This window comes from Vulpes lagopus, chromosome 2 (assembly GCF_018345385.1).
Source record: "Vulpes lagopus strain Blue_001 chromosome 2, ASM1834538v1, whole genome shotgun sequence".
NCBI lineage: Eukaryota > Metazoa > Chordata > Mammalia > Carnivora > Canidae > Vulpes > Vulpes lagopus.
Genome location: NC_054825.1, coordinates 45,806,250 through 45,821,145, shown reverse-complemented (window position 1 = coordinate 45,821,145; position 14,896 = coordinate 45,806,250). Strand labels below are relative to the sequence as shown.

General features: G+C 42.4%; 1 protein-coding gene and 1 pseudogene across 1 annotated transcript; one reads left to right on the top strand and one right to left on the bottom strand.

The window, feature by feature from the left end:
• Positions 1–1,027: 1,027 nt before the first annotated feature.
• Positions 1,028–2,583, bottom strand: LOC121477137 (annotated as a pseudogene).
• A 2,720-nt stretch (positions 2,584–5,303) lies between these two features.
• Positions 5,304–14,525, top strand: TMEM202 (transmembrane protein 202). Its single transcript, XM_041731350.1, has 5 exons — positions 5,304–5,384; positions 5,604–5,859; positions 13,211–13,360; positions 13,697–13,828; positions 14,326–14,525. Exons 1-5 carry the CDS (start codon positions 5,304–5,306, stop codon positions 14,523–14,525), a joined length of 819 nt encoding a protein of 272 aa, XP_041587284.1.
• The last annotated feature ends 371 nt before the right edge of the window (positions 14,526–14,896 follow it).

Below are 14,896 nucleotides of genomic sequence, written 5' to 3'. Positions count from 1 at the left end.
AGGATGAAATAAAATTTTGTATAAGTTAAAGTCTATTATTTTCTCTATGTATTCATGATCAGAGACTACTTTTACTTAATTTTAGGTGTTATTTGACTAAGAAGTCCAAATATACTATGCACTAAACACCATTCTAATGCTTTTCAAATATGAATTCATGTAAATCTCATAACTACCCTGGGAGAAAGGTACCATTACTCCCATTTCACATATAAGGAAATTAACATACGAAAGGTTAGATAATGGGCTCAACATCAGAGAGCTAGCAAGTAGTACCACCAACATTTTAATCAAGGCACAATCATAACTACTACTCTATTCTTATTAAGAATCATGTATCTCAAAAGTCATTCATTGTTAAACCAACCCAAAATTCCCAGGTGTCCCAGTGCATTATAGTTTAAATTTGCTTTTCCCTCATGACTAATAAATTACCCTGAGCACCTTTTTGGGTTTTTTGTTTGTTTGTTTTGTTTTGTTTTGTTTTGTTTTTCTGAGCACCTTTTTGTATGTTTATTGGCCATTGTCATATCCGGCAAAATGTCAACTAAGGACTTTGCTCCTTTTTCTATTAAGTTGTCTCATTGATTTGTAAATGTTCTTTATATATTCCTACTATGAGTTTTTTTAATTAGATACACATATTGAAAAGATCTTACCTCTTTACGTTCTCAGTGGTGTCTTCTAGTGAACAGAAGTTCTGTTTAAAAAAAATTCTTGAGGGCGCCTGGATGGCCCAGTCAGTGAAGTGTCTGCCTTCAGCTCGGGTCGTGATCCTGGGGTCCTGGGATCAAACCCTGAATGGGACTCTCTGCTCATTGAGGAGTCTGCTTCTCCCTCTCCCCTCGCTGCTCCCCACTGCTTATGCTCTGTCTCACTTTCTATCAAATAAATACATGAACTCTTTTAAAAAATAAAAATAAAAACAATTCTTGGCTTACTACAAAGTCACAAACATATAACTCTGTTTTCTCCTAACGACACTGCTTTTTTTCAATATTATGAAGTTATTTTGAGTCCTTTCTCTTCATGACGAAACATACACAGATAATGGAAGTAATGGAAGCATTCTTCTGCTGTGAAGATGGGTGGAATATATAAAAATTCTTTGTTGAACTTTCTTTAAGCAGTCCTCCAGAGCAACTCAAAGAAAAGCAGGAAATGTTTTCATGAGAACACTTTTGTTGAAAGGTCTAGCATGCTTTAAGTGCCCAGCGTGCTGGGCCAGCAAGGACATAAATATTTCATCTCTCAGATTTATATCTTGGTTCTTCCAGAGAAACACCATGTATTGTGTTTGTCAAACATGCAAATATCCAAGGGAAGGAACACCCTTCTTCTGCTACCATGATAGGGCGTTGTTCTCAAGCATGTGACAATGCCCTGTGCTTTTCCAGTGTGACTTGGGCATGGTCTGTATGAAGTTCCTTTTTACCCCATACTTCCAGTGTTAAATGAAGAGAGAGTTTTGTGCATTTTCAGCATAATTTTTCAGTTCTTGGATGTTATGATATGCTTTGTCATCCGAATTTTATCTCCTCTACCAATGGTTTTCATAAGCCATATTTTGGTCAGAGTATATCTTTTGATAGCAGCTTGCCAGTCACTTTTTCTTCTCAGTCCCCCGTGGTGGGGATCTGACTTTTCATTCACCCTGGGGTTCTGCGAGGTCAGTCTGGGGCCCAGGAGTGGGGCCTGCCTCTGCTGGTGCCTCCCCGAGTTGACTGGCCACTGGCTGCTGTGGTGGAATGTTACACTATGCACCATCCACATGTTTTTCCAAAACTGCATTCACATCAGTCCCATTGTTTTCTGAGAGTCTGAGTCTTAACCAGCCTGAGCCAGTTCCACATAGAAGGGTGTCAGTGCAAGAGCAGAGCTCCAGGGTTCTGCAGGGAGGGTGTGGGAGCATAAATAGCCCCCATAATCTGGTTTCTGCAGCAGCTCCACGTTGTGTCAAGCTGATGCTAGAGGCTCAAGTTCCACCGGTTTCAGCCATGCCCCTCCCGCAGGCTCCAGGACAGTGACTGCCACACAGGTGGGGGACCCCAAGACCCCAAACTGCTTTTTAAAGTAGGGGAAATGGTGGGACTCTTGGGTGGCTCAGTGGTTGAGCTTTGATCCCGGGATCGGGGATTCAGGATGAAGTCCTGCCTTGGGCTCCCTGCAGGGAACTGGCTTCTCCCTCTTCCTATGTCTCTGCTTCTCTCTCTCTCTATGTCTGTGATAGAATAAATAAATAAATCTTTTTTTAAATAAATAAATCTTTAAAAAAAAAAGAAAAGAAAGAACTGTAGGAAAAAATAAAGTAGGGAAATGGCAACATACCCAGCCACCAGTTAAGGACAAATGCTTGTTTTGTCATAGGCATGCAGGCCCCAGCAAGTTCCCAGCTCGCCAGAGCATCCTACCTTTCAGTCGGCCTGACAGTCCAGTGGCAGTCTGACCTGTTCCTTCAATCCCTGGAGAGTTGCATCATTTACCACTGTTCACAAAATGACCTGTTACCCCACACTGCATCCATTTCATCTCTTTGGAAGTGTTCCGGTTCAGTGCTACTGGTGAACCAGGCAGGGGTGACATGTTCTAACCATCAACATTAGTATTCCACCTGTCTCAGCGTGGCCTGTGCCAAGGTCATGCTCAAGCAAACTTGGGAAGACAGTTTAAAAAATAATAAGGGATGCCTAGCTGGCTCAGTCGAGAGAGCATGCGACTCTTTTTTATCCCAGGGTCGTGAGTTTGAGCCCCACATTGGGTGTAGAGATTATTATAAAAATAAATAAATGTAAAAAAAATTAAAGGGGGCGCCTGGGTGGCTCAGATGGTTTAAGCATCTGCCTTTGGCTCAGGTCATGATCTCAGGGTCCTGGCGTTGAGCCACACATCTGGCTCCTGGCTCAGTGGGGAATCTGCTTCTCCTCCTTCTTCCTCTCCTCCTCCTCCTGCTCTCTCTCTCTCTGTATCCCTCTGTCTCAAATTAATAAATAAGATCTTTAAAGTAATAAAATAAATTTAAAAGGGCAGCCCCGGTGGTGCAGCGGTATAGCACCGCCTGCAGCCCAGGGCATGATCCTGGAGACCCGGGATCGAGTCCCACATCAGGCTCTCTGCATGGAGCCTGCTTCTCCCTCTGCCTGTGTCTCTGCCTCTCTCTCTCTCTCTCTCTGCATCTCTATGAATAAATAAAATCTTTAAAATAAAAAAATAAAAAAGTAATAGTATTTACCGAGCACATATTAAGGCACTGTGCTAAGAGTTTTATGCATGTTATCTCATTTAATGTTCACAAAATTTTATGAGACAGGAATAATTATTGACCCAGTTTTAGACATGAAGAAACTGATGTTTAGTGAGGTTAAGGAAATTGTCCCCAAGGAACCCAGCCAGTGAGTGTTGGAACCAAGTAAGTGCTAGAATGGGGATTGAAAAGCAGGCCTGTGTATTCAATGCCTGTGTCTCGCTCATTAAGCATGCAAGCGCATCTAATAGTCATGCTGTACAAGCCAGTTTGTTATAGATGGAACAGTTTTTCCTATCATCATGCCAGTACTGCTAGTGTATTACATTAATTGAAACTTTACAATTTATTTGCATAGCGTGGCCTAAAGGACTCTTTTGATCTAGCTCTGGCCTATATCTGCAACCTATATCTGCAACCCTCAACCTCCCACTTTGAGTTTGCTTGTTTGTTTTTTTTTTGTAAGATTCTTATTTATTTATTCATGAGAGACAGAGAGAGACAGAGAGGCAGAGACACAGGCAGAGGGAGAAGCAGGCACCATGCAGGGAGCCCGATGTGGGACTCAATCCCAGGTCTCCAGGATCCGGCTCTGGGCTGAAGGCGGCGCTAAACCGCTGAGCCACTTGGGCTCCCCCCACTTTGGGTTTATACCTAGTAGAACCACACTGCTTCTAGTGCCCCGTGCTGTCCATGGCTTCCTGCCTTGAGACATATTATCCTCACCTCAAATGCCCTGTCACCTCTATGACCTGGAAAATTCTTTTGCAATCCAGCCAATACATCCCCTCTTCCAGTAGGCCTCCCCTAATTTTCCTCTGACAATCTCAACCGTTCTGTCCTCTGTACCAGCCTCTGTCCTTTATAGAAAAATATATTGCCCATTCATTCACTTAACACTAAATACTATTCTTTCCAGGCACTAGGCTAAGTACTGAGAAACCGAGAGTCAAATAACCCTTCTGGAGAAAGCGGACTTCACGCTAAGGCAGGGACATAAACTCACTAACTGCCAGTTGTTCCCACCAGATGACATAAAGTATAGGTTTCGACAGGTTGGGGCAGGCCAGGAGAGGGTAGGCTAGGAGAAGAGTGTGATAGGGCATTCTGATTCAGCCCAAATTTAGGAATCAGAGTTTATCTGTTCATGGAAAATAAGAGCTGGCAACGCAGCTGGGCATTTATTGGAATAAATGTCCGTGATGTGTAACAGGATGGCATCTGTTCAGCATCTTGGACTAATTTTGAGCCCTTGTGGGAGGAGGAGTGAGGACCAACGCTGAGAGAGTTGTTTGAAAAGGAGACTTGGAGCTGGTCTGGGCACAAGCTGTGCTGGCTGTGGAACCAGGGAAAGGCCATTCTCCTCGCTTCCACACAGAACCCGATCCTGCTGCGTTATCGTGAATGGTAGCTTTCAGCACCCTGGCTGGCAGCCGCCTGCACTGGGGTCCTGGCACCTTCGCAGTGGGCCCCGTGGGCACTGGCAGGGCCAGGGGCCTAACAGCCTGGGATGGCTTCATGAGCAGAGGGAAATGGAGCAAGAAAGGAAGCAGAGGGCGGATGCTGCATGCCGAACTGTGGCTGGCAGATTGGTTCCTGAGCGGAGACTTACCTGGAGCCTTCCACCTGGCGTTGGGGCAAGAGCGGGAATTCCATCCAGGCTACTGGCAATCTTGAATTTTTTTTTTTTTTTCAATCTTGAATTCTAACCACAAGCTATTGAGTCCTGAAGACATCCGGTTAGCTTTTTTATTTGCCATTAGGGAGCTGTGTTTCATTCATCTTTATACCTCCGGACCTAACACAAAGCCTGACACAACAACTGCTGACAAGGTATTTATGGGTTTATTTAAATGAGGGAGTTGAAAGGAGTCAGAGAAGGGAGGGGGGAAGCATCCCACCTGATTAAATGTGATGATTTGTTCCTGATCTGATTAGACCCAAAATATGAAACAGAAATGGAATCTGGGCCGTGGGATCTGACCCCTTTTGGTCCAGCCAGCACGTGTGAGAGGGGCTGAGACAAATTCCGTGGCAGTTAGAAAGCAAGCTGGCTGCCAAGATGGAGAAGAGGGAACAATTAGTCTTGACCTTCTATAATCCTAAGGTTCCCAAACTTAAGGGGAACCGGAACTACCAAAGGGTAAGGAGGTACCTAATTACAATTAGGTCAGATGGGAGGAAGAGGACTTACTTAAAGGTGGGCCTAGACAGTGTTCTAGAGATAGAGAAGAGATCACCCTGGGTAGGGACAGACATCCACAGATCAAACCCACACGGGGATGCTTAAGGTAGAGATGAATAAGAGACCCTGGGGATCAAGGGTCTTTCTGGGCAGGCAATATTTCCCTCATCCTTGTAGCCTACCCTCCCCGTCAACCAACAGCCGAGTGACTCGATGCCACCCCAGAGGCAGCAGCAGCATGTGGATCAGATACACATCTACATCCGAATGTTCTGTAGCAGCCTGTGTGGCTTTGGTTTCCTAATGCTGGCCTGCACATCCTCACTGAACTGGGTGCAGTTCCTGGTGATCAAGAATGGCCTTGAGCTCTACGCAGGACTCTGGATCACATGCAACCATGAGCTGTGCTGGAGCCACACACCCAAGTCACCCTGTGAGTGCCACCAAACTAACCACAGGCCCCACAGTTCTAGAGCTTTCTGCCATATAGGCTCTTCATCTTTCTTCCTCCAAGATCTCTTTGCCCTCACCTCTCCATGAGAAGTGATGGATCTCAGCCAAATTGTGAATATAGCCATGCTTTTCTTTGGTGTTCTCAGTGTACCTTTTCTCCCCCACCCCCACCATTTCTTGGTTGTTTCATCTCCCAGATTAGTAGTTTTTTACTTTCTGGGAAGAACTGGTTGGGCCTTTATAAGCTGTCACTGTGAAGCATTGTGATTAGTATTCTAATGTGGCTTGCAGAAATAGAAGTAATTGATCAGAACTGGGAAACAAAGCAAAGTGTCTCAGCCTCTATCAGATTTAACTTTATTTTATTTTTTTTTAAGATTTTATTTATTTATTAATGAGAAAGAGAGAGAGACAGAGAGAGGCAGAAACACAGGCAGAGGGAAAAGCAGGCTCCATGCAGGGAGCCCGACTTGGGACTCGATTCCGGGTCTCCAGGATCAGGCCCTGGGCCGAAGGCGGCGCTAAACCTCTGAGCCACCCGGGCTGCCCCAGATTTAACTTTTAAGGTCGACTTATTCTTTGGCTAATAGTTGAAGAGAATGTAAATGCATGTCAGACAGATGTTATAACAAATGTCAGCTACTTAGAGTAAATTTTTAACGTCAAATTTTATGTGAATTTAGGTAAATCTGAAAATGCAATACAAAGCATTTAAAAATAAGTTTCTGAAAAAAAAAAGTTTCTGGGGCTAGAAGATACCATATGCATGAGTTTTTTTCAATCAGGACCAAGACTTAGAGGAAAGACATAACTACGCTGAACAGTTTCCCCATCATCCACAAAAGATACATTTACACGGAGAAACAGGTATTGTGAAAGAAAGCATGCATGTAATAAAGCATTTATTTCTTTTTCTCAGATAAGCAAGGGCCCCAGATGCTGGAAGTGGGGTTGGGGGTTGCACTGAGGCTCGACCCTAAGCTGGAGCATCTATGGCATATGGAATTAAGGGGCAGGACCCTAACACAGATCTTGGGAAGAAACTAAAACCAAAGGCAGGCCGACAATTCAACTGCATCTTCAACTTAAGAGAAAAACTAGGGAAAATATCTGCAACAAATAAGAAAAATAAAAGACTAACAGCCTTAATATTTAAAAAAACATTAATAAAAAAGGCAAATACCCTTATTTATTATAAATTCTTGATAGTTCACAGAAGAGAAACTAAAAATGTCTAATAAATGTAAGAAAAAACTGTTTTAACCTTAATCAGTCACTAAAGAAAGGCAAACCAAACGAACAGTGAGACAAGATTTTTCAAACATGACATTAGCAGAGTTTTTAAAATGATAATGCACAATGCCAGACACCCTCATATACACTGAGCACCATGTAAATGGGTATAACTAAAGCAATATGATTATGGGTATCCAGAGATTTACACTCACGAATTCCATTTCTAGGGAAATGGAATTAAAGATACAGATATAAAAATTAAACTGCAGTCATATTTATGTAATTGTCCCCAACCTAAAATTTAGGACTTGAGATTATTATTTAAATATTTAGTGAGTCAGAATCTTGGAATTTTGTCACTTAACAGTAGCAAATAGTTTATTTCTTGGGGCCTGCAATTCACCTAAGAGGCCAACTGTTAATGATTTAGAGAAGGTCAACTGAGTCCTCTAAGTATTCAATTATAAGTCAGGTGTCTACCCTATTTCCAATGTTAACTAGTCCTAATTCCAAGACTAGTAAGTAGTTTGCAATACAGATCTAAAAATGAATTCCTCAAATGTAATGAGTATGTCCAGACCTCATCAACCTGTGACAGTATGTTATTATTGTCCAAATTCAAGAACTTTAAACTTTTTACCTATTTAGCCCCCTTTCCCATGGTACCCCTTGTCATTTCTGAGAGTTTCATGGGGACTCTCTCAGGTGGACTCAAGAATGTGTGCGCTCATGATTCTCTGTCCTGGACTCACATTAGGCCATTGAGCCTCTCTGCTCGGCCTCTGCCTTCACCTCATTCAAGATGACTGAGAGCCTCTCTGCTGTGGCTGTTGCTAACATAATGGAGAAGGAGTGGGGAGTAGCAGACCCCATCCTTCACTTTTATTGCTAGGTCTCAAGAGTGGAACAGCCCCTTCTGTTAACTCCCCTGTAGCATGGGTGAGATCAGACTATGGTGTAAAGGAATGTGTTGCTGCACAGAGTAACTTGAACTGCCTGGAGGACTGTGGGGAAGAAAAGTAGGTCTTTTAGTCGGAGTACTGGAGCCTCCAGTGGAAGCCACTGCATGAGAAATACAGCCAACCTGCATAGGGATGCTTAACTCTGGCACTCTAACTGGGTTACCAGGAAACCTAAATCCGAGGCTGATTTCACAGCCTCCTCTCTAGGGTTCTAGGTCTCCATCCAGGATCTTTTCCATTCCCAAACCACTGCCTCTTCCGTGAGCCTGGAGAGGTTTGTCTCGGCCTTATGTGGCTGGAACGAAGGTGCAGTGGCAACAGCACGGAAGTTTAGATTTGGCTAAATAAGTGAGCCAATCCCTCAGCAGCACCTTCTTCATCTTCTAAGTCCATATCCACACCTCACCTCAACTCACTCGGTCTAGCTCCTTCATAATTCAAAGGAGCTAGATCCTTGTGAAGCATTGCCCTCCTATCCTGGCTTTGATTTTTGCTGAAGGACCTGGGGTACAGTGAGAGGAATCCCACTCCCAAGTCTCTTTGGGACCCCTGAGTATCAGGTGCTTAGCTCTTCCTATGGCTGGCTCCTTTCCTATGCTTCTCTCTTCTCATGTCATTTGGCTTCACCCACTGATTCCTTCCAGGGTGTCAACAGCTGTAAAAGAAAAGAGTATCTATTGTTAACTAAGCGTATTTGTTCACAAGAGCAAGGTGACTTCTAGCCCTGCCCGTCGCTGTCCAAAACTTCCAGGACAAAGTTTTACTTTCATAACAGTAGAAGGAGATCCTGCCCACCAATTACAAACTGCCAAGTGGTGAATGTTCAATCCACTGAGAATCATTACTGTTTTCTGGTAGGGTAGAGTCCCTTCCAGCCTTGGTCACTTTTATGTCCCACCTGATGGTGCTCTGAAGTATAGAATCACTGACTGGGATGACCCCGAGAACACTACTAAGGATCTTACCAAACTTTTCAAATGATTTGGACTTCTTCCTCTCCAAATTGAGTCATATCTTCTCTCTTCCAGGCCATTAGCTTCATGGCTTTCAGTAAACTGGGATGTTTGCCTTGCTATTCCTCCAACTGGAGGCCACACCAAATATTACTAAGGAGATCTTCAGAAATGTTTGGATATAGGTGACCCATGTGGGCGTTCCTTGTATCTAGGGCACCTCTCTTTTCCTGGACCAAAGCTTCTTACTGACAAGCAGAGCCTCATCAGGCCTAAGACCTAACGTAGGTCCTAGGATCTTTGAAACTTTGACAAGTAAGCTGCTGTAAAAAATGACATTTAAAAGGTGAAATAGCCTTTGATCTTACAGGAGATGGAGGCTCAAACTCAGCTTTGGGAAGCTTGTTTTGTCTTGCTCAATTATTTAGAAAAAAAACTATGACGTTAACCAAATGCCATCATTTTATACTATGGGTCAGATAATAAATTGTGTATAACTATGACTAGCAGACTTGCTTCCTTTGGAGGTGAGACTATCCTATGCTGCAAACCTTTAGTTGTTCCTTTGGATTGTGAGTGCTCTTGTTTGTGTAATTTCAGGAGATGAGTCACTAAGAGAAGATTGTAAGAACATGAAGGCAAATCTTCCCATCATGGTGAAAGAAAGACTGGACTGTAACATATCTTAGATAGGACTTGGATATCCATATCTTTGTAGATTTTTGTGATTTATTTCATTTGAACTAGCACAAACTAAAGAGTGAATCTATTTGTAATGATTCAGAAGAATCTCATGGATTCCCAAAGGCAAGAAGTTTGTTGTACCTTGAGAGATCTCAGTCAAAGAAAATCAAGCCTGTCACTCAGTCACTCTATAGTTGCTTTATAGTTCATTTTTGTTTATATTTCATCACTTCTGCTCAGTTTTTCCTATTTATTAGTATGCAAGTACTCAAAAAGTGATATCCCAGTCTAGCTTTGTATCTTCTTGGTTCAAGCAAACAAAAGAGCATCAATCAGTCTTGAACCCAAATTTCCAAGCATAAGAATAAAATTGGTCCAACATGGGTCAGATCTTCCCTCTTCCAATTAGCTCTAATCAAGGGACTACAAGCAAAGGTCCAGGACTATAGGCAAGGGCTGCTAGGTCCTGTGGGGGATTGTGGGCTAAATACCATGAACGATACCTATCACACTGGGCTTCATGAAGCTCAGTGCGAGCTGATGGTTCTAACTGGCTACACATCCTGCTAATTCTGAATGACCAAGGTTTCAGGAAATACGTTGCTCTTGGGTTATCGTGTTTTAATGTGGCTAACTTGTTTGGACCACAGAACAACTCACCTCTGTGGGTAGGCGTGTGGTTTCTCTTCAGAGGCTTTAATATTATTGGTGATGTTAGAAAGTGGTCAGTTCTAGAGAACAAAATAAGACTTAAGGGGCAGATTTTATTTAATTTTTTATTTATTTATGATAGGCACACAGTGAGAGAGAGAGAGGCAGAGACACAGGTAGAGGGAGAAGCAGGCTCCATGCACCGGGAGCCTGACGTGGGATTCGATCCCGGATCTCCAGGATCGCGCCCTGGGCCAAAGGCAGGCGCTAAACCGCTGCCGCCACCCAGGGATCCCAAGAGGCAGATTTTAAACTGGGATAGGCTTTGACATAATTTCTTCTCTCTGGGTTACTTGGAAGCTGAACTGGAATCTCAGGCATGGAAGTGCTTAGAGAATTTTCAGTGGTAGAGATGAGTTGGCCCCTGCTACCTTGAAACAGGAAAAAAGCTAGACTTTTTTTATTGGAGTTCAATTTGCCAACATATAGCATATCATTCAGTGCTCATCCCGTCAAGTGCCCCCCTCAGTGCCCATCATCCAGTCACCCCAACCCCCTGACCACTTCCCCTTCCACTACCCCTAGTTCGTTTCCTAGAGTTAGGAGTCTTTCAGGTCCTGTCTCCCTCTCTGATATTTCCCACTCATTTTCTCTTCTTTCCCCTTTATTCCCTTTCACTATTTTTTATATTCCCCCAAATGAATGAGACCATATAATGTTTGTCCTTCTCCGATTGACTTACTTCACTAAGCATCATACCCTCCAGTTCCATCCATGTCGAAGCAAATGGTATTGAAGAGATTGCAGGATCTGTGGCATCTCAGAAGAGCTATATTTACTTGCAGTTGTGTATTATTCTTTATTTCTTTTTTTAAGGTTTTAATTTAAATTCCAGTTAGTTAACATAGTGTTATATTAGTTTCAGGTGTACAATATAGTGATTCCCCACTTCCATACATTACAATAATTGCACTCCTTAATTCCCATCACCTATTTCACCCATCCCCCCACCTACCTCCTCTCTAGTAACCATCAGTTTGTTCTATAGAGTTAAGAGTCCAATTCTTGGTTTGCCTCTTTCTTTTTTATTTATTTATTTATTTATGATAGTCACAGAGAGAGAGAGAGAGAGAGGCAGAGACACAGGTAGAGGGAGAAGCAGGCTCCATGCACCGGGAGCCTGATGTGGGATTCGATCCCGGGTCTCCAGGATCGCGCCCTGGGCCAAAGGCAGGCGCCAAACCGCTGCGCCACCCAGGGATCCCAGTTTGCCTCTTTCTTTCTCTTTTTCTGTTTGCTTGTTTGTCTCTTCAGTTCCACATATGAGTGAAATCATATAGTATTTCTCTTTTCCTGATTGACTTTTTTGCTTAACATGGTACTCTCTAGCTCCATCCATGCAATTGCAGATGGCAAAATTTCATTGTTTTTTATGGCTGAGTAATATTCCACTATATTTTATATTTACATATATGTATATATAATCTTCTTTATCCATTTATCAGCTGATGGACATGGGCTGTTGCCATAATTTGGCTATTTTAGATAATGCTGCTCTGGACATTGGGGTGCTTATATCTTAAAGAATTGCTGTGGAAGTCAAGGGAAGGATATGTTTTATAGATGGTAGCAAAAAGTAATGTTTAGCATGCCTCTTCTCTCTTACCAACATCCAATCTGCATAGAGCAGAGATCTTGAGCCAGGAGATGAGGGAAGAAGCAGTGTTATGGTACTTGGGTAAGGGCTTTAGAGCTAAAGAACATTAGAAGACATCTCCCTGAGCAAATGAGAGGCAGAGCCTTGAGGGACTCTCAGGAAACAAACAAACAAACAAACAAACAAATAGAAGATATTTTTAGGGTATTAAATTCCTGCAATCCGGTAAACTCAGGCTTGAAATCATAACAATATGGGAGTTTAAGTAGATGGGACTTGATTTTGTAGCCACAGGTTGGCAAAGCGTATGCACGCCAGATATATTGAAAGAGAAAAAACAAATAGAAACAAATTACAAGTCAAACAATGGTTAAATCATTAAGCAAAATATGTTAATATAGTAAACTGGTAGCCATTAAAAATTGTATTTACAACAGGTAATTTGGGGAAAAAAATCTCATCCTGTAATCTTTTTTTTAAAAAGACTTTAATTTATTCATGAGAGACACACAGAGAGGCAAAGACACAGGCAGAGGCAGAAGTAGGCTCCCTGAGGGGAGCCCAGTGTGGGACTTAATCCCAGGACCCCGGGATCATGCCCTGAACTGAAGGCAGTTGCTCAACCACTGAACAAGCCAAGTGCCCTCATCATACAATCTTAAGAAAAAATTCACTTGATACTCAGTATCATATTCGCTATGTACAGAGGATAGAAAAATACTGGAAAGAAATAATATAAAAGGCTAACAGTAGCTGTCTCTGGGTAGGGGAATTGCAGATGATTTTTCCCCCTGCTTCTTGGTACTTTTCTTGCTTTTCCAATGCTTATATTGAACATGTATTACTTTTAGAATTAGAATTAGGAACAAGGAAATGTTTTAATCTGTGTTGTGATGTTAAAGTCTTATAAGCTACTTTACAACTGAGTTAAATGTGTTAATGCATCCAAAACTATCTGTATATTATCTTCAGTTTTACAATGAAGGCTTTGCCTTCACAGTAAATAAATTCCAACTATCAATGAAAAGCTGGGAAATAAGATATTTATATGTGCCCTGGATGCCACATGTCAAGCTCTGCTTCATCCTCCTTAGTCCTCATGCCCTTCTCTAAGACTCTGTTTGGTTTTCTTAAGAGAGGTCCCCCGCTGGACTAACCAAGCCTTTCCTTTATCATTCTCCTTGGCAGATTACCTTCAGTTTTCCAGAGCTTTCTTCCTCATCTCTGTCTTTGCCACACTTGTTGCCCTTGTCTGGCTCATCAGTTCTTGCCTGTCTAGAAGAGGAAGCATAACCACCAACTTGGATCTGAAGGTATCCATACTCAGCTTCATCTCAGGTACAGACCTAGATTGGCAGGGTACTACCAGGGTGAAATTGTCAAGGGAACCAAGTTGTCCATGGGGCTTTCATCCTCTTTTTCTTGTTCCTTTCCTCTTCTTCACTATCACATCAGGTGGCTAGCTGCCTGCCCTACCTTACCGTATAAAATACACTTCAGCTCATTTAGCCCAGGGGAGAGGTAGAGGCTACTTTCTCTTTCCCATCTTGGTCAATCCTTAAATTTTAATCCTGCCATACATATGGCATCTGGAAGCAGAAGAAGAGTTGGGGATGATGGTCAAGGCAGAGGGAAGATACTGATGGGTTGTAACATCTTTTCTTCTGGTCCTAGCCATCTCCTTGCTCCTCTGCCTCGTCCTATTTCTGGCACAGGTTTACTGGCATGCTAAGGATGCCTTGGAGCCAGATCTCCTCTGGACCTATCATATTAATTGGTGGAGTGACTTCTTATACATGTTTTCTGGTGAGTCAGTCCCCTGCCCTATGCTAGAAAGATGGAAGAGGAAGTCACTTCTTAAAAGGGAGGTAGAGTCTAGGAGAAATAGAGGCACTAACTGTTCCTATTTAGAACATTCATATATGGAGAAGCAGCATGGTATGGTGAAGAAAGCATGGATTTTGGAGTCTTGAAGCTTAGATTTAGCAATCTATTCTACCATTAACTGAGGTGTGCATAGGTTGAGAGACTTGTCTAAAACCACATAGAAAGTCACAGAAATATCATTTGAATCCAGGAGGTTCAAGCTTTGTCCTCACCATGTGAGAAATACTATAATGAAATGGAAGCACTGGGGGGTAAAGCAACTGCTGGGAGAGTGGAGGGTTGGCTTCACTGAAAAGAGGTCTTTAGAACTGAAGAAAGCATGAGTAAAAAAAATTTTTTTTTTTGCATGAGTAAAAAATTTAAAAGTCCAAAGACTATCTATCTACTGAAACTCACCTCAAATTCTTCTCCTCTAGGGATCATCTCCTTCCTCAACTACATGACTTTCAGATTTCCTTCCCTTGATCGAAATGTCAGTGCGATTCCCATAGAGAAGTCAAGGCTGGGGGTTGGTCCAGTGACTACAGTATTACCTGATGAAGATGGTGGAAAGTTAAGCCCTGATAAGGAATCTCCAACTGAGGAAGTGAAAACAGACTCAAGAACGGAACTGTGATGATGATAGGAAAACCCAACTGCGCTTGTCTTAAAAATGGAGGAGAGGCTGAGTTGGAAATGATGGTGCAGATTCTAGGAAACTGTCCTAATATCATGTCAATGTTACTGAAGGGGAAAGCATTAAACCTGCTGAAATACCTTTTGGGTGCACTGGATCAAAAATATGTATTATAGTCATAAAGAAAAATAATAAAAATTCACTTAAAATTTCTAAGGAAAAATCAGTGGTTAGGGTCATGAATGAAAGAAACTAGCAACAGAAGCAGTGTGTGGATCAGAGATCTCTTTGAGCATCAGAGATCTTACAGATCAGAGTGATTCATGGAGAAAGACATCAACTAATTCTGCTTGAAATTTTCTTTTAATGTG

Bases quoted from the DNA above. Each gene is read 5' to 3' on its own strand.
- TMEM202 (XM_041731350.1), top strand. From the start codon at position 5,304: ATGGAGAAGAGGGAACAATTAGTCTTGACCTTCTATAATCCTAAGGTT. The intron at 5,860-13,210 runs GTGAGTGCCACC...TCTCCTTGGCAG, and splicing joins CCACACACCCAAGTCACCCT to ATTACCTTCAGTTTTCCAGA. The intron at 13,829-14,325 runs GTGAGTCAGTCC...CTTCTCCTCTAG, and splicing joins CTTCTTATACATGTTTTCTG to GGATCATCTCCTTCCTCAAC.